We start from the raw sequence: 18,826 nt of genomic DNA on the forward strand, positions 1-18,826 counted from the left end.
TGCACAAAAGACCTACTCCTCAAGATCCTTTGCCAGCTTGGCGAGGTTATTTGCACGTTCCTCTGCATTCTCCACAATGTCCTCCTTGGCTGCTGCCTTGGTAATCTCATTCACCTTCTTGGTCAAGTCGGTCTTGGCACCATCCAGCTGTGCTGCCAGCTGTTCGTATTCCTACAGAGGAGAAGGACAGGTGGAAGGGTGCAAGTTATTCATAACAGCAGGAAATGCCATTTACCTCACCTCAGAGCACAACAAGCCAAAACACTGATTGTTATCTTAGTGGACGGCATGTTAAGACCTGGCAGCTCGCTGGTGTGAGATCAGAGAGGAGGCGGTTAGCTTCAGTGTTTAAAAATGTTTTGGCTTATACTGAGAAGCGACAAAATACAAGATATATAAGTGTATAATTCTGAGTATAGAGGATATTTGAGGTAAAGAATATGAAGGCTACAGTTTGTGAAGCATACCGTTTTCCTGTTGGATAGAATTTTCGCCAAATCCTCTGTTTTCTGCAGCTCATCTTCTGCCATGGCTATTTGGTCCTCAACAGTCTTCCGCTCCTTTTTTAAGTCTTCGATACGTTTCTGTAGGAAGCACACGAGTCAATTTAGAGTACAACTGTGTAATGACTATGAATAGCAATAATAACCAGCAGGGCATTCTTTCCTTTGTTTACATAATACCTTACTATAGCCTTAATGTATAACAGTACATCCCCAATCTTCATTTATGTGCTGTTTGTTTATGAGACAAATGCATAATCTTATGTACCAATGCATTAACAAGCGTGTGTTTCTCATAACTGATTAACTACTTGTGAGTTAGTACCTGCAGATCTCCCAGTGCCTGAGCATTGAGTCCGTTCTGGGCATTAGCTTTTTTCACCAAGTCCACCGCCTCCTTCAGAGCCTCCTCCAGGTCCTTCAGCTTGGCCTCGTAACCCTTCAGAAGTACCCGTATATTCTGTGCTGCAGCCTCGTTCTGGTCACACTGCTTACTTACATTAGCCTTGACGTAGTCTAGCACTAGAAAACAGAATAGAACAGGTGAATGGAAACGTTATTGACCAGTCTGCAATGATGTTTAACTTTTTCTCCAATCAACATCAGGGATAATACAACCACGCCAGTGCTTTGATGAAGCAATTATGGAGGGGTTTGCTCTCCACAAAGGTTTTGGAGGAATTTACTGAAGTTTCTACTAAGTAAAGACTAAGTATCGTACGTTTCTTGGCCTTGTCTCTTTCTTTCTCAGCAGCTGTCTTCTGAGGGGTGAAGTTCCTATTCTCCATCTCCTTCACCAATTGCTTAGCATCTTCCAGCATTTTAGCCTGGGTTCCATTGAGCACCATACCGCCACTGTTGTCTGCCTCATTCAGTTGGTCCAGCAGATCTTTAAACACACAAAAACACACACTCACTCAAGCATATATTTAGGTTCTGATAGTCAGTGGCAATACATTTATTGGAGACTTTTATAATACCTATAAAGATAAACTATATATGCTGATGAACCAAATATAAATGCAGAAAACAGAATAAAATGGAGATTAAAAGAAAGTTGAAAACAAGACATTAAGACACTAAAAGACAGAACAGAGTCGTGCTGCTGAAATTTCCCTTTACCTTGGATTTTCTTGAGAATGTTTTGAATCTCTGAATCCAGATCTTTAGCCCTCTTGTGAGTTTTTCCAACATCTGCCACTGCTTTGTCAGCATCAGCAGCCCTCTTATCTGCCTAAATAAAAAATACATACCGACAATACACATTTACACACATTCAAACATTTATTATTGCATGCTGATATTCTAATAAAATGCTAGGCCTTGTCTCCACCAAGCTACCTTGTCTTTGAGGGAGCTGATGTCATCTGAGAGAGTGATCGCGTCGTCTTCCAGCTGGTTGACTCTGGACTTTTGGGTATTGATGGCCGAGTTGAATTTGTTGACAAGAATCTACAAAAAGCATTCAGATGTTGTAGGTGGTGTACTGAAGCTTGAGGCTGATAGGGGCTGTTTTCAAATTGTGATGTGGGAATTATTCACTTGTGTCTCACAAATGCACAAAGGATGCACACTCAAGTGAAGTGGATGTAACACTGAGATTATGAGGCAATGAGAAACGACAAGTCGGTGCAATAAACACTGTCATCCAGTGGTGTGGTCCCTAACTCGAGTTGACACACAGGCTGCGGGATTAAATTCACTGAGATTGCTTATCAGCAGGAATTTCGAATGTTTGAACAAGCACACCCATCCTGTGCCATACTGTTTGTGTGTATGTGTGAGTGTGTATGTACTGTATGTGTAGGAAATGGACATGTGCAAATTGCAAATTATAAACATAATGGATCTCATTGTGCTTGTGACCATGCATTTGGCATCAGGATTTGGCATCATTTCTTGACTTTTGTGTCTACAGTGACACTTGATTCTTTCAAATATCTTTAAGTGCCCTTCACTTTGTCTTCACCCCTATCTGTAGATATTCTGAGATACACTGACATGTTACCTTAGTGTCTGACACGGCATTTTCCAGCTTCTTCAGCTTTTCCTGAATGGAGGCACTAGCATTGGCATCGTCCAGCTTAGCCTTGATCCTTCCCAGCTCGTCATCCAGCTTCTCCAGATCCTGTAGTAAAGTCTGGGCACAATTATCACACTCTGGAATACAAAAAGAGGATTTGATTAGCAAAAGAGCATACTCAGTTTATTGCAAACTGCATGCCACAGCGTCAGACCTCAGTTATTTTTGGTAATTCACCTTGGCAGTGCTCATCAGTGTTTGTGTCTCCCGGCTCCAGTGTGTTCTTGCAAACTGGAGGAACAGTAAAATAAAAAAGAACATTTAAATGAACTGTATGATGAAGTATCGGAATTTAAAAACAGTATGACTGAACTGAACAAAAATTTAGCAGAATTAAATAGCGGATTAATGCATTGTTTCAAAATACAATCTAACCTCCAGTCCTAGGATCACAGTTGTTACCATTGCCATTGCAATTACAGGGCCGACAACTTCCTCCTGACGTCAGTGGATCACCATAGTAACCAGGAGCACACCTATGGGTAAGACAGAATAAGAGGCAAAATAGAAATAAGACTACAGTATTCCAAAATGCGCAGTATCTGCAAAGTATTTCAACATCATTACTTGGCCTGTTAAACTGATCTGTCCATACAGACACTCACCTCTCACACTTGTGTCCCGTGTAGCCTGCTCTGCATATACACTGGAAGTCTCCAAAGATCTCTCTGCAACCTATTGCAAAACTGCAGATCGATAGAGAGATCATGATTAATTCTTGAAATACACATTTCAATTTAATTATAGTAGAGCTGTTTGGAGGTGTTGAGTTTTTTTCACCCACCTGTTTGTGGGCACGCTGAATGGGCACGGGCAAACTTTGCATGTCCTCTTTGCCGCGTTTCCATAGTAACCTTCTTTGCAGCGTTCACATCTGTCCCCAGCTGTGTTGTACTGACAGTTCTGAAAATGACATAATGTATTCATTAAACCACTTGCAAACTATATGTGAAGAATGAAGGGTGTGAAGAAGCAAAATACCGGATAGACAATGTGTGAAAATCAAAACTGCTTATGCACTGCGGCTAGCCTTTCACACACATGCTGTACCTCAACTCAAACAGGCATCAAGTCTTTTATTACACTGAAACAGGAATGCAAACATCTGGGGACAAAGATAAAAGGCTTTTCCCTGCCAATCAATCAAAGAGTGTGTTTGATGCACTCGGCACTAAGAGTGTGTTCAGCCGCTTTGGCTTTGAGCTGCTAGGGTGTGTATCCATGCGTCCATTGCAAACACAGGCCCGGTCTTGAGAGTCTTGCACAACAGAGATTTTGAAATGCGTAAAGGCTCATCCTCCCATCAAGGAGAATAATGAGCCAGAGGGGCCTCATAACGGTATATCAGGAAGCCATATCAAATAAAGCTTCTGATGTGGTGATAAAAAACGCAAAGTTATGGGCCCACAGATGTACCCTGAGGCTGAGAGGTCTAGACTGGGCTGAAGTAACCACTCTTCATTTTTAGGTGTGTGTGTGGGTGTCTAATGTGTACCTTCAGTCATAAAGCCATTAGTAAGGGTTAAGGGTTGAGTGTGTTTCTTACCAGACACCTCCCTGTCCTCTCTTCACACTCATCAGACAGACCGTTGCACTCACAGGGCACACAGCGGCCCAGGTAAGGCCCACTGCCATCTCTGTAGTAACCTGGAGCACATTTCTGTAAAAGAAAAACATAAATATAAAGACATGTTTACCCAACCTGAAATGACTGCTTACAAGTATAACTCATATACACAGGTGTACCACTGTAAGTATATCTAAATTCAAAAGCAACTTTATGTTAACAATCATGATACTAGAGGTGTACAATCTACTTGTAGATAAAATCTGATATCATGTTATATGTCATTTTATGTCATGATAGAGAATATTTTCTGGATATTCAGTTGAGAAACGTTTTATAGATTAAATAACCAGACGGGAGTGTCTGTTTTTGGATAATCCAGTGGATTAAATACCTAAAATCGTTAATCACAATGATGCAAAAATTCAATATTGGTAAAAAGCAATCCTGCTCATTGATTTGCAGCATTGCCTATAACTACAATTATTAACAGTATAAACGTATATAAATCTCTCATAAATCTGTGATTGCTTGTGATCTCTATCATATATTATAATATTGCCCAATCTTAAATGATATCATGTACAAAAAATAACACAATACCAATTATCACTGGAGTTTAGCAGAGACTAAACTTATAAACTGTAAACACAGCATCCATTTTACTTTACGTTTTATCCGTTTTACATAGCTATGTTTCCAGAAATGTTTCTGCCATTCACAGAGGATGGCACCTCTGTTTGCTGTGTCGTGAAGTGTGAGAATTTGTAGAGCACACAACAATAAACTTGACCTGAACTGAGTTCCATTAATAATTAACAGCGATGAGTCAAAGCATGCCCTTTGCTTTCAGAGATAACAATCTTCAACAATCCACACCTGAGATGTTGAGAAGTGTAACCTACAGCTAAGGTAAAACAACATTATTTCAACAACAAGATACATCACATCTTCACAGATTTTTACCCGAATCTGAGAGCTGGCACTGTCGTTAACAGAGGGATCGTGAACTGTCTGTCCTCTGTCATGTACCGAGGGGTAGCGTACCCCCTGGGTACCTCCGTCATTCACTGATGGATACTCTATTTGCTGAGTTCCCTGGTCATGAAGTGAAGGGTACTGTATCCTCTGAGTCCATCTTTCATGATGCCTGGTGTAGCGGGGTCGCTCCCCTCTGTCAAAGGGCCTGTGGCCAGCGCAGCAAAGTCCAATCAAAGTCCAACATAGCAGGGTCTGTAACAAAACCTGTGTACACCGCCGTCTATCCATACACGTATCTGACATTCCTAGCATTTAGTCTGTGTGAAATAATGCTCAACTCTACCCTGCCTCAGCCTCTTAAACACTCATACTGACACTCACACACACGCACACAAAGAGGACACGCCCCATCTTCTACCTGAGTCAGTTTTACAGATCAGCATGAGTGTGTGCAGCCACACAAGCACACACATGCAAGTGTTTATATGCTCTCTCTCACCTTTCCACGTCCACTTTTAGAATGTCTGAACAGATAAAAAATAAATGCTGTTGTGTTTACTTAACTGCAAGGGTGTAGTGTAAAAGTAAAACATTCAACAGTGTATTAATATTCTGTGTGTGTGTGTGTGTGTGTGTGTGTGTGTGTGTGTGTGTGTGTGTGTGTGTGTGTGTGTGTGTGTGTGTGTGTGCAAGTGTATGTGACTGAGAGGAAAGTCAGACATCCTCAGACAACACAGACAACAAACTCACACCTGAATCACGCTCCTCAAACACACAACAGACACAGCTAGGTGTGCCGGCTGTGCTTACAGACACACACACTTACTGTAGGTGCACTCAGGCAAACACACTCAGGTTTATGAGTAACAATGTGTTGCCAAGTGCCACACCCCATGTGTCAAGGCGAGGCACCTTGTCATACCCCCTGTGGGCACATATAATCAACTTCCTTTAAAACACTCCCTATCAGACAGTGGCTCACGTATACACAGGTAGGTAACCACATCTACGTCTCCACGTATAAATGCTCTCTGTTACATGAAAAACTCCTTTTTATTTTTAATTTGCTTCTGTGGGCAAAACTGCTGCAACCATGTATAAACAAATCAGATTTGAGAAGCACAAACACACTCAGTCAAGTCAGCACCATTCCCAGGATAAAAAGAATTCAAGTAAGCTTTTCCTTAGCAACCACATCACAGTGTTATGAGCTGTAGCCATGCCAGTGATTATAGCTGTACAATCACAAATATTATGTCTGCGTGATTGTGCATCATATCCCAGCCCGGGGCTACACAATTTGGCTGTGCAGCTCTCCGACTGGTATTTTCCAGTACATTCCACCCAAGGCTCCTCAGGTGATGAATTAGTCCTCTAGGAAAAGGGTGTGGTACTTGGTTCAGGCATGTCAGGACATCCTAAAAATATGTGGAGGAGGTCAGGCTCCTCCTACTTCTTCTGCACACCTATGTAGATTTCAGGTGTAGAAAATACTTTATTTTTGAGTATGGAAGTTTTTTCAGTATGTCAATGAGGCCGGATTCCTTCCAAGTTTTTGTCTACACCTACACTTGTTTGTTGTTTTAAATGTGAGCTTCTTTTTTCTATATCTGTTGTGTTTGTAACCTATCAATAAAGACTATTATTTGATTTAAAAAAGACACACAGGTTAAAAGTGTATAATCACACAATCTTTTAACTATTATTATCTACATGCTATACCTTCTTTTTATTCAAGGAAAAATAAAAACTAGCAGTAGTGAGGGATATCTGATGGCCTTTAAAACTCCTCACCTCACAGGAGTCTCCGGTGTACTGAGGGGGGCAGGAACAATCTTCCACAGTGTTTCCAGGACCACCAGTGCCTGTGTTAGTCGTCCCCTCCAGGCCCACTTCCCCTAAGCTGAGTCTCTGGCTGTGAGTAAAGTACAAGGCTCGAATCCTCAGGCCAACCAGACTGGCTAGGACCATCATCAGTTCCTCTCTGGAGATAGGCCTGTTGGTGACAGCATGGCGCCAGTTTCCCTGCAGCCAACAGATCTGTTATTTTGTGACTAATGCTGAGAAATCTGTACAGGGAGACTATATTCAAAAATCATATTTCATTAGATTTAATATGATCTAAAACAAGAGAAGTACATTATATTATACAGTATATCTGCCTAACTTTTTAACACTTAGATGCAGGGCAAGATATTATAACAATAACAACAGATTGTCTTAAAACTTGGCATGAATATTGGCATCTTCTGAGGATGAATCCTCATGGCTTTGGTGACTCCCTGACCTTGCTTCTAGCACCATTATCAGGATAAAATTTAACTTATACCCAAAAATAACAAAAATCTAATGGCAGATTCCCCAAAAGATGAACCCTATCCATTTTAGACATTCAAAGAATTTTGAATGACGTCGTAATTGGTGAGGCTCTAAGAATAGAAAAATCATCAGTGTGCATCCACTTCCAACACTTTCATATCATGTGGTTGATTTAAAATCACAGTCTAGTGGTGCATTAGATTGTACGTCAAATAGAGGAATTGGTGTGTACTTTACCTCCAAGAGCTTGACTCTGCCCTGATACAGCCTGTCTGGAAGTGGGACTTGTGAAGCCATGTGGATCAGGGTCATATTCTGACCCTAGGGGGAAATAATGAGATGGATAAATAAGATGAGTTTCTGCCACTGAAAGAAAGAGAGAGGTCTAAGAGTGAAGAAACTAGTAGCACTACGCACAGTCAGCACAACATCAGGTCTTCTGTCTATGAGAGTCATCCCCTCACTGGGAATCCCAAAGGATTTGGACTGGTAGGTGAGGAAACCACCATAAGATGAAACCTAAGAGAAAGAGAGAAAGCCCATATATCTCTCATCTTATCTGAAAGGACAGCAGAGCCCACTGGAATACAGAAATTAGCTTAATTGAAAATTCTATATCCAACCCGGGTTTTATTTCACAACTAGGAAGTAATAGTTGAGGTCATCTTTTCTATCAGTTACGCTAGAATTTTACCTATCAATGTAATTACTAAGAGTTTAGGGACATTGCAACATTCAGGCATTTCTTTTTGGCTTGATTCAATAAAATAACTATAAAGCTATTACTCTGGAAATCCTGCATCTGTTTCCATATTTAAACATGAGAAAACATTTAACAGTATTCTTGTTGTCATGATGTTCCCTCCCTTCTTTGACTCACCCTGTCTCCCAGGTAGGACGATGGTGCCACCCAGTGTAGAGTTTGAACTGTAGGAGGAAGCTCCTGGATGTCTGCCACTACTGTGTTACTGGCTGTGTTCAGCACAGAGGGAACATTCTCCTGGTCGGGGCTTTCCAAATGCCAGCCCCGCATCTCAACAAACTAATTACAAGGAGTATTTGGGGGTTAAAGTGAAAAAATCCATCCTAAAACTATACTGTATTCACAATTCACAAATGATAACTGACTCCATGGGCTTATAACGTATATACACATAATATTACAAACAAATTAGTTTTACTTGAAAACAGAGGCGACTGCAAGTCAAAGAATGTACCCAGATCCCATCGTTTTCCTAAACAACATGTTCAGCTTTTATATTACATGTTCACCACATAACAGCTATCAGCCAGAAAGCTTTGCAGGCATAACATTTCCAAAGGCATTCATAGACATGCAGGGGCATGAAACGCAAACACACCTTCCCCCTGCGTTTTCTGGAGCTCTGACACTGATCAGTCGCCCCGAAGCAGAAGCAGCTGGTACAACCGTGAGGGCTGGAGGGATCAAAATAGAAGGAACCTTCCCGACAGGTATCACACTTGACGCCAGCAACATTTCTCTACAAACGTGGCAGCAATAATAGAGACAAAGTCAGAGCAAGGAAAGACAAATAAACAAAAATGAGTAAGAGGGAGTTTTTAACTCAATAGCAATTAGCAATTTAATTAAATGATCTCACCTTGCAGAGACACCTCCCTGTGTCTGGGTGGCACACGCCAGGTGTGACACCACCTTGGTTACAGTCACAAGGTACACAGTCAGGGAAGCGATAATAACCTGCAGCACAGCGATCACACTGCCGGCCCCCAATCCTAGGCTTGCAACTACATAAAAATACACAGGCACATTATCTTTAGTAAAATTCTGGATCATATGTGGTTCATACATTTATAAAGTCAGATATTAGGAAAGGGAAGGAACAAACTACATTTACACATAAAACTGAAAATGTTTTTGTAAATAGGAAAATACAGTAAAATCACATTGTATGCATTACTGTACAGTACGTTGCATTATGCTGCTTCATGCATCCCATTGTTTCTTTATTAACAGAGACATCAACTGAGTGGTGGAGCTCATTTTGACACTGAAAACATACATGACAGAAAAGATATCTATATATATCAACAGGATTGGATTGTGAACTAATCCCCTCATTAATCACTTTAAGTGGTTTGGTGTCACGTTTCACTTTCACCTCACATTCCAGCCTTTTTCATCACTCAAAAAATAGTGCATGAAAGAGAAGATGTATTGGAGAGGGACAACCATTATTTGTGCAGCTGTTTAATAAATACTGTAAATTACAGAGAGATTATACAATCATACAATTGAGAAGAATTAAGAAATGATATACATTTGAGTGATTTTTATCATAAAGTGGCAACACAACTTTACAGTAGACCACTGTAAATATATAGTTAGGATCAAATAAATGTAAATAGAAAACAGAAACATTGCAGGTTCTTCTTCTTTTCCTTTTGGCTGTTCCCTTTCAGGGGTCGCCACAGCGAATCATATGCCTCCATCTAACCCTGTCCTCTGCATCCTCTTCACTCACACCCATTAACTTCAAGAAACATTGCAGGTTATTATTGAGTTTTATAGTGATATTGAGCGGCCAGATTTTTTTTTTTAAATTTGCTTTTCCAAGGTGTGACTTAAAATATTTTCTTACTAGCTGGTCTTTTTTACCCTTTTGTCATTACAAATTGAAGTTTTTAAAATAATGTCCTCTCTTGTTTAACCTGTATTTTATGTTTTAATTGAGTTACTTTTTATTTTTATGTTAAGAAGTTTTTGCTTTCATTCAGGTAAAATTTCGGTAACATGGCAATACATGTTTTTACATCCCTGATTGGTTGTATAATACACAGGAAACAAAAAAACTACATATGTGTGGAACACCATTTAATTTACTAATCTCCCTAATAAACGCTAACCTCCAATCTTAATAAGTGCACAGTCTTTAAGGTAGTAGGTTTCCACTTACCTGCACTGTCCGGTGGTGCGGTCACAGTCAGGCCCGGCGTTGGCTTTGATGCCATTCGGAGAGCATTCACAGCCCTCGCAGCCCAGCAAAGGGTGATAGCTGAAAGTCTGATTCTGACACACATCACAGGTTGGTTTGACTGTCTGAGGAGGGCAGATACAACGTCCTGTCACCTCGTCACACAGTCGGCGACCACACTCACACGCTGCAGAAGGGAGAGAGGGGATTTCATTTGGACAAATGCATTTCAAACTAACTAGAGGTTAGAGAATGGGAAAACCCTCACATTCTAACCAGCACAAGTCAGAAGTAACCATTCACTCACGTCTACAGTAGGGGAAGCCGTAGTATCCAGTGGCACACTTTGTGCACTGTCGACCAATGACATGCTGCCTGCAGGGACACTGTCCTCCAACTGGATCACAAGTGGTCCCTGTAGAGCCAGACTTATCACAGTTGCAAGGCAGAGCTCCATCATTATAGGCTGCTACAAGAGAGCGGGCAGAGTCTCTGCAGAACTGGGAAGAAGTTCTCGGGCTGAGTGGACAGAAAAAAGAAAGTTTTTTCAAATACGGATGTGGTTTAATACTCCATTATCACAGCTAGAGGGCACCATTTCCAAATCAAAACAAAAATCAAACATATATCACACATTATAAGAGAGAAGAGTTTATAGCAAAATAAAGAAACAACTGATAAAATCTTTAAAGTACCATTTCAAATGGATTTGAGGCCAACTTGTTTCACGGACATGGTGGATACCTACTCAATATAGAAACCATCTCCTCCTCTACATTGCTGTATGAAATCTGCAGACTTATCCAACGGCTTCTCTTTCAGAAGATCTGGGGTGTAACTTCTATCGGGAACCAGCAAGATATAATCCTATACAAAAGATACAAATCATAACAAATAATAAAAATTTCCAGTTCGGATTGTTTTGTGTTTAAAACACAAACAGATAAACTGAGGATTTGAAGTGTTTTAGCCATATTTTATTTTATTTTACCTAAAGAAGGAAAAGTAAAGCAAGTGAACAAGAGGCAAGAAAAGCCCAACCTGCCCCTACCTTACCGAGGTCGGAAGCCTAGCTTTTATAAAGCTGTGCGAGGCTGCCAGGTAGAATACAGTCCTTTCATTGTTGTTGTTGAGGATAAGGCATAAGAAAGAGGACTTCAGCTTGCCAATTACTCAACCTGAACAACTCTAGTGCAAAACACAGACTCCTCAAACCTGCAGACTTTACACAGAAGTATATCTTACTAATTTCTTTTTTTCCCCATATTTCATATTTCATATTATTTTCCATATTTCATTTAATTCTCTTTCAATTTAGTGGGTAAACTTATTACATAAACTACTCACCAGAATAAGTGTCTTCCTAGGTGGCACGACCACAGAGATGTTGGGCAGCTGCCAAGAATTCTGGTCAAAGTCAAGGGCAATGCGCCCATCAGCGATCACAACCTCCCTGCAGCCTGAGACCGCAGGGCAGAAGAATGCATTTATTGAACCTGTAAGAGAAGAGCAGAGCTAAAGTTGAGTAGAGAAAGAAAGAAAGAAAGAAATATTAGCATACAATACAATAATCTGTCCCTCCTTCAAATCCATATAGGGAAGTGTGTCCAAGGCCTTTGATCATCTTGTCATGAGCCCAGGGACCTAATCTGCTCTTAAGGAGGAATCATTTTCCCAATCACTGCCCATGTAACCATATGTATATCCAATGGGAGCCAGTAAACTCTTCAATTCTATTTCATTAGACAGGACTAAGCCTACCACTTCCTCCAACACACTCACCCCTCCACTCACGCCCTGCGTCCACTCGGACCTCCACGGGGAAGGAGGTATGCTCAGGTTGCTGATAATGGACCACAATCACATACCTGCCCGGGAGGGGCACCTTGGGAGTGAAATTGATCTCCGTCTGGGATAAAAAATGAGGAGGAAGCTTAAGCGTCAAACAGTAGTGGTGAAATTGAAAATTAATGTCAGGTCTCATTGAATGTCTCCAACTCCCAGCAGCAGAGTCAAGTCCAGAAAAGCTCAAATTATTCAACATGGTTAGGAAGGGCAGTGCATGGTTTTTACCTGAGGGAATTTAAGCACTGTCCCATCACTTTGAGGTTCACGGGCAGGGAACACCCAGGTCTGACGTCTCCGTCTCCAATCCTCATTCTCTCCTCGTTGGGGAGAAACAGCTCGTGTTGAAGATAGCTGTCCATCACGGGCAGCATACAAAATCCAGGCTGAGGTTGGTTTGTCAAATTGCCTCAGAATGCAGTGCCGACTGGAAACGTCAACAAACAGCAACAAGATGTTGTTACTTAAAGCCTGTTGATAGTGTTTGAGGGGTTTGCCAAGCGCTATCGTAGCAGAACAATGTGACTTGTTAGTGGAGGGATCAGTGGCCGGTCAGAGGTTACAACTAATGAAACAACATTCATCTCCAATAATCCTTTTTTAAATCTTGAAATTCTCTGGTTATCACACTCTCTATCATCAATGTGCAGAAATCAAAAACAAAAAACACTAAATATACACACTACTTATAAGGAAAGCTTTAGTTTTACAGGCTAACACCCTGCCTTCAAGTTGCATGTCCTCCTTCTTCCTAATTCTGACTCCACATTTCACTCCAATATTTGGTCAAAATATTTGGTTACTTGCCTGAATTTCTTGGTCAAATGTGTGCCTTTTCTTTCCAAATATAGAAACAAAATTTGTCAAAATTGTTTCTGTTGAAAAACTGTTTCCTACTTTTAATCTCTACTTTTAAGAAGATCTTTAATATTCTGTAAATATAGCAGCAGTGTGTATAAAATAAGGAATGTGAATAATAATATTTGAATAACCCATACATCAACATAGAACCACTTAAATGAGTCGATTGCATGTTAAGCAATCATTGCATTTAGTTTTTTTCAAGCATGTTTATTTGTGTGTTAAAGGTTCTGTAAATGAGATTCTGAACATTAATATGCAAACAATTATTTGCTATATAAAGATATAGTGGAGTAATGGCGTCCTGAGCAGAGAATGATGTCCCTCTGCCTGTGTTGTTATCGCAGTCTCTCTGTGCTTTGTTTATACAGCCACACTGGCCGTGTGTGCATGTTAGTCTGTGAGGAGAGTGATAAAATGGCTGTTTTTTTTCTTATTTAACGTGGTGAATTAAGAAGTTATTTCGACCAGAGTTGGTGATTGTTGGAACAGTGGAAAGACTAACAAAGACAGTTTTCGTGAGTTTTATTTTGTTTCTGTTTAGTCTGAATGAAGTATGTTTTACGATGATCTGAAAGGTAAAATTACTGTTTTTCTCAATCGAGTCTGATATGCTGTAGCGTCCATTTGTTTTGGTCTGAGATGCTGATGCTCTAGTACAACATTTAGTGACAGTGAATGTCACTTACAGCTCCTTTAAGATTAGTTAAAAGATTTACCTTTGCTTTCAAGTCAATTTCCAACTATTTCTTTGTTGATATATTTTTCCCTGTGAATTACACAGTAAATGACAGGACTGCACAATGACAGTTGTAAACACATGTGTAACTCTAACATCTAACCTGGTCATTAGGTTCAGAGTGAAAGTAAATTTATTGTGACAGAGAGAGAAAGAGAGCGTTTGACCCTAAGTTCAGCCTCAGGTAAATGACCTTGCCCAGCTGGAGGAATGCAGAACCTGGAAAACAGATGTGTGTCTCCATATTCCAACACAACAACACAACACAGAGGTCTAGTCGTGTATCATCATCTCCTAAATTGCAGCTTACATTCATGGGTGTTGAAAAATTCTCTGTGTGACTATGTATTAAAAGCATGCAATGGGGTTTAGTCAAGGTAACTTACCTGTCTTCAGAGAAGCGGCCATGAGTGGAGACACACAGCACCCTGGGGTCTACATACTCAATGGAGAACTCTTCTGCAGGGACTGCATACACTTTATACTACAGAGAGAAACAAATGTATTTCAAATCATATGCCACTGTCTAGATATTGAGCTATCATAAATCTTTTGTGGAAACATTTCCCTCACCAGCAGGAATGATGCAGTGGACGTTTGCAGGAGGACCTCCGTCTTGTGAGTAAGCTGCAACACTGACACCTGATTACTGCTGTCCACGGCCACACTCCGGCACAAAAAGCTGCAAGGGTTAAGACACACAACAGCTGGAAAATAATACATATTCTACAACTTTCTAGTTCTAGGAAATTATTATTTTTACAAATTGTAAAGACGTAAATCAACAAAATATTAGTACAAAAAATGTTTTGAAAGCTGAAGAAAACAAATACAGGACTCACCTATAGGTACAACTGTAAATGTTGGCCCTGGCCGGGATCTGGCCACCTGACTGGCCACTGATGAGTATGTTGACATTCTGGACAGTGTCCACCTCGCTGGCATACTCCAGGACAAGGGCGTATGGGCCAGGACGAGGTATGCGTACACTGAGTTGGAGCTGCGACTACAGCACACAGATCATAGAAAATCATTTTATTCGATTTTAATGAACGCCAATAAAAGGAAATGAAGGGGGGTAAAAAGCAAAGTTTATAAAAGCATGTTTGAATATTGACTTAAAAGATTTAGCCTTAGTTAATTTGGCAGTAGTTCCACAGTCCCGATGGCAAAAGCCCAATCACCTGCTTTTATTCTGGACTTTGAAACAGCTCATAAGAACCTGCCCAGGACCTCAGTCTGTTTTATAGCTTTGTGTTCAACCTAGTCAGGCTTTAAAGGTGATCACTACAATAATGAAACCAAACTCTGAATCCAGTAGTAATTGGTTAAAACTTTATTATGTATGTAGGCATGTACGCAAATCCAGGCCTTCTACCTGTCTGCCATTTAGAGCAGCCATCTCAGGGTGATCTGGGGTGGGACGCTGAACACGAGCTTGCCTCCTCCTGCGCCCGCTGCGGCTGGAGAGTACTCCTTGTGAGCCCAGTGCAGAGCTGAAGCCATCCATGGCCACATGCTTATACAATAGGCAGCTGAGACAGAGACACACAGGCATAGCAAGAATCAGCAGGAATGATGATAATTACATGATCATCCTGTTTTAGTTTACTGTATATGGACACAAAGCCAAGTCTAACATATTTATAAAACATTGCTTAGCATGCTGTTTCATGCAAGGAATATTTAGAATTTTTGATGGCTATCCCTTTTGTACTTCTCTCCTTTGGCATGTATCAAATCATCTGTATATTATGATTTATTATAGTTATAAAAACACCTGTACATTTTAAAACACAAAATTAAACCCTCATATTTATTATGTTAGAGTTCTGTAGGATCATGTTAGGTTTAGTTGAACCAAACCAATAACTATGTGGAACTGAACGTGGAAAACTTGAGCTGTGAGTGCAGAATGATGGATAGCCTACCTATGTCATGCATGAGTGGTGAGTATGAAATAGGGACAGACCTTAAAAATACTGAACAGATATTTTACTTAAAGATTTACTTTGTATCCCTGTTTGCAGTGGGCAAGTATGTGCAGGGCTGGGTGATCTTTTCCTGCAGCAAAGGTGCCTCATAGTAATCCCAGGGCAGCAGCACTAAATAGTCCTGGAGAGTGAGAGTGACAACATGTACTTTAGTATTCAATCCATTTCACATTTGCTATTTTTCTCTGATGAACAAATGAACAGAGGAATGAACCAAGAGGAAGACTCCTCTTGTTCTTTTAACATTTTACATGATCGTTTCTACATATTTGTCTTCCTTATAAACTCACCAGCAGAACCCCCTGTGCCCTTATGTGAATGACCCATTTCCCAGGAGTCAAAGCAAACGGCTCAGCGAAGCCGTCTCCTGGGACAGTGAGGAAGGACGGGGAGGGACTCTCAGGAAATATGAAATCCTTACTCTGATCTGACCCTGCCGAACAGCAAAGCAGAAATAATGTAATGTTATACACTAACAGTATGAGAACACAGAAAACAAATGATGAGTGGGACATTGTCAGCATAAGACACATAACGCACCAACTTACATATAAATGTCACAAAGGAAATGCTCTGTTTATTTTATTTCTTCAATGATGGGTTAGATTTGATGATATGATATGTACATGAAATGTAAGAGATGATTCAATGTCAGAGGCAGCCTTACCTGCAGTGCCTCTGCTATTGGTAGCCTTGATGCTACCTGTCACACTGGTGCTGCTCGGATTAGTGAACCGCAGAACCACACGGAATAAGTGCTGCCTCCCATCTTTTGGGTCAACATGCACTGTTACTCTGACCTCACTCTGCAGGGACGAGAGTGACATACAGCTGACTGTAATGGCACAGGTTTGAGTAGACGTTGGGGGCATAATGTTAAGAGAGAGGTTAAAAATCATGTCAGGTGGGCAGAGAACTCAAGCAAACAGAGCAGGTTAATCAACAGACAACAAGCAAAGGCGAAGAGAGGAAAATACAGCCAAAGGAAGGCAGGTCCTTCACTTACAGTCACAGCAAGACTGGAAGCCAGCTTCGTCCACCACCAAGATCCTTGCTCTCACTCGTGCTCTCACTTGTGATCTCCCCTTTTGTTGGGGGGTAGAGTAGCGCATTACAATATGAAAAGGGCCAGGTAAGCCAAGGGTAAGCGTTAGGATCACCTCCGGCTGAAGAGAGATAGCGTTAGTTCTAAGAGAGCCGGTGTCCACATTCCCTCATCAGCCCTGATATAATAGAAGGTTGTGTGCTTAAAGCAAGAACATCAGTGCAGAGGTAAAAGCCAAACAATCATGGTGGTACCAGAATAGACTGAACAAGGAAGCTATAAGGTTATTGAACTGGCAATTTTCCCAGCCATACTGTAATTTATTAGAATAATGCATCACTGTATCCAATATACCAAGGTACTGATGTGAATATGTACTAACCTGTGCAGGAGACATTACAGCATAACCTCTCCAGCTGAAATCTGGGAACTCTTGGGGGTTATAACCAAAACGCACTGGTCTGGAATTTGGCGTGGTGCCATCCTCAACCTCAAACTTCAGGTGGTGGAGAGTGGGAAAATAGTAGCTTGGTTCTGGCCTGAATGATGAATAAACATTTAAAACAAAACTATGTCAGGTAGTAATCACAAGAGTCTCGATTTGCAAAAGAACAAAATATTTCATGTAAACTTTTTCTCTAAATCCTAATGCATGATGACATTTAAGACAGCCATATCTTACTCAGTGCATTTACGGCCAACTACATTCTTCCGACACCAACATTGTCCGGACATCTCATCACACACCATGCCAACGGCACCACCTACATCACACTGACAACCTATCAGGGAGAGTACAAGTCATTACTAAAGAGTCAGACTGAAAAGCAGTGTTTCCCTGCCCTCTCTGGATGAAAGCTTGAAGTGTGTTGCAACTCTAACCACCTCATGCATCACTGATGGATGGTGCATCAGTAACAAAAATAAGATTTTGGTTAAGAAGTATGTCTTACCTTGACAACCAAAATATGTCTTTTTCTGCAGCAGGTAGTATCCATCCTTACAGGTGTCACATGCATGTCCACATGCATTAGGCTTACAGTGACACTGTCCACTTTTCTAGACAAACAGATAATCAGGAGAATATAAGACAAACTAAATAAATGTGACAAAACTGTGGCTAAGACATGCAGTCAAAATTCGACGATAAGTGTCAAATGTGAATCACAGTTTGATTAATAGATACGCATCGGTCACTGGAGGTAGTAAGGAAATACTCGCCTGTTCACACTCTCCAACACCACTCAGAGTCCCTTTTACATCGCACTGACACTCTGGTATGAGAGAGAGAGGGAAAAAGTTATGAAAATATAAAGGGATCTATAGTGAATAGACTCTGATTACAGGATTTTGTCACTTTCATGGGTAAAACACAACAGCAGAAAACCCCACTATCTTCAGAGATCTGCACATCAAAGGTCCAGTGGAGATTTACTGTCACGGCTTGCTTCTAAACTTCCCCTTAAAGTCCAGCCACAGTCAACCAGTCAGGCATTCTTAGGATATTAAAAACTCTTTTTTTCCACCTACTTGTGTCTTCAGGCAGCGTGATAGCGGCAACATTCTTGCTAGAGAGCAGAACCGTAACATTAGACAGGTATTTCGACAAAGCCTGAAGCTGTTCCCTCACTGGCTGGATAATGGGAGCCACCTTATTATTCTCATTTTAAGTATTTTCAGTGGATTAGGACTTTTTTAGGAGTTATTTTTGTGGGGTTGGAGAAGGGACAAAATAGAAGTCCACAGGTATTGTTTTTAATGTGCCGCTGGGTACTCATTACTGCAAAGTCACAGCATGAAATCTCACAGGTTCACTTGCAGCTCCACACTCAAAGCAGTTAACAGGGATTTGCCTGTATTTACATGTTATTCCTCAGCTCCCCTCTGAGAGAAAGGAAGGCAGATCTGGCCTTGTTGACAGGGGTATGTTAACAT

The 18,826-nt window shown here is 40.9% G+C and overlaps 1 protein-coding gene across 6 annotated transcripts in view; it reads right to left on the reverse strand.

The window, feature by feature from the left end:
• LOC122887132 (laminin subunit alpha-3-like) overlaps positions 1-18,826 on the reverse strand; it is a 56,212-nt gene that overhangs the window by 12,729 nt on the left and 24,657 nt on the right. For 5 of the 6 annotated variants that reach the window (XM_044220053.1, XM_044220057.1, XM_044220056.1 and 2 more), the window contains 35 exons: positions 18,113-18,165; positions 17,845-17,950; positions 17,574-17,673; positions 17,274-17,430; positions 16,853-17,012; positions 16,137-16,279; positions 15,864-15,967; positions 15,231-15,387; positions 14,695-14,858; positions 14,426-14,534; positions 14,239-14,336; positions 12,481-12,679; positions 12,190-12,316; positions 11,755-11,903; positions 11,156-11,274; positions 10,715-10,926; positions 10,390-10,594; positions 9,076-9,220; positions 8,815-8,955; positions 8,334-8,495; positions 7,871-7,972; positions 7,691-7,774; positions 6,929-7,159; positions 4,133-4,246; positions 3,371-3,489; positions 3,192-3,272; positions 2,962-3,062; positions 2,764-2,817; positions 2,512-2,663; positions 1,845-1,955; positions 1,626-1,737; positions 1,225-1,392; positions 829-1,025; positions 468-584; positions 17-171 (listed from right to left, as the gene is read on the reverse strand). In XM_044220053.1, the coding sequence (XP_044075988.1) occupies positions 17-171; positions 468-584; positions 829-1,025; positions 1,225-1,392; positions 1,626-1,737; positions 1,845-1,955; positions 2,512-2,663; positions 2,764-2,817; positions 2,962-3,062; positions 3,192-3,272; positions 3,371-3,489; positions 4,133-4,246; positions 6,929-7,159; positions 7,691-7,774; positions 7,871-7,972; positions 8,334-8,495; positions 8,815-8,955; positions 9,076-9,220; positions 10,390-10,594; positions 10,715-10,926; positions 11,156-11,274; positions 11,755-11,903; positions 12,190-12,316; positions 12,481-12,679; positions 14,239-14,336; positions 14,426-14,534; positions 14,695-14,858; positions 15,231-15,387; positions 15,864-15,967; positions 16,137-16,279; positions 16,853-17,012; positions 17,274-17,430; positions 17,574-17,673; positions 17,845-17,950; positions 18,113-18,165 (4,708 nt within the window). Of the gene's footprint in view, positions 1-16; positions 172-467; positions 585-828; positions 1,026-1,224; positions 1,393-1,625; positions 1,738-1,844; positions 1,956-2,511; positions 2,664-2,763; positions 2,818-2,961; positions 3,063-3,191; positions 3,273-3,370; positions 3,490-4,132; positions 4,247-6,928; positions 7,160-7,690; positions 7,775-7,870; positions 7,973-8,333; positions 8,496-8,814; positions 8,956-9,075; positions 9,221-10,389; positions 10,595-10,714; positions 10,927-11,155; positions 11,275-11,754; positions 11,904-12,189; positions 12,317-12,480; positions 12,680-14,238; positions 14,337-14,425; positions 14,535-14,694; positions 14,859-15,230; positions 15,388-15,863; positions 15,968-16,136; positions 16,280-16,513; positions 16,653-16,852; positions 17,013-17,273; positions 17,431-17,573; positions 17,674-17,844; positions 17,951-18,112; positions 18,166-18,826 lie in introns of all 6 variants that reach the window. The other variant, XM_044220054.1, reaches the window with a different exon arrangement.

This window comes from Siniperca chuatsi, linkage group LG13 (assembly GCF_020085105.1).
Source record: "Siniperca chuatsi isolate FFG_IHB_CAS linkage group LG13, ASM2008510v1, whole genome shotgun sequence".
NCBI classification, from domain to species: Eukaryota; Metazoa; Chordata; class Actinopteri; order Centrarchiformes; family Sinipercidae; genus Siniperca; species Siniperca chuatsi.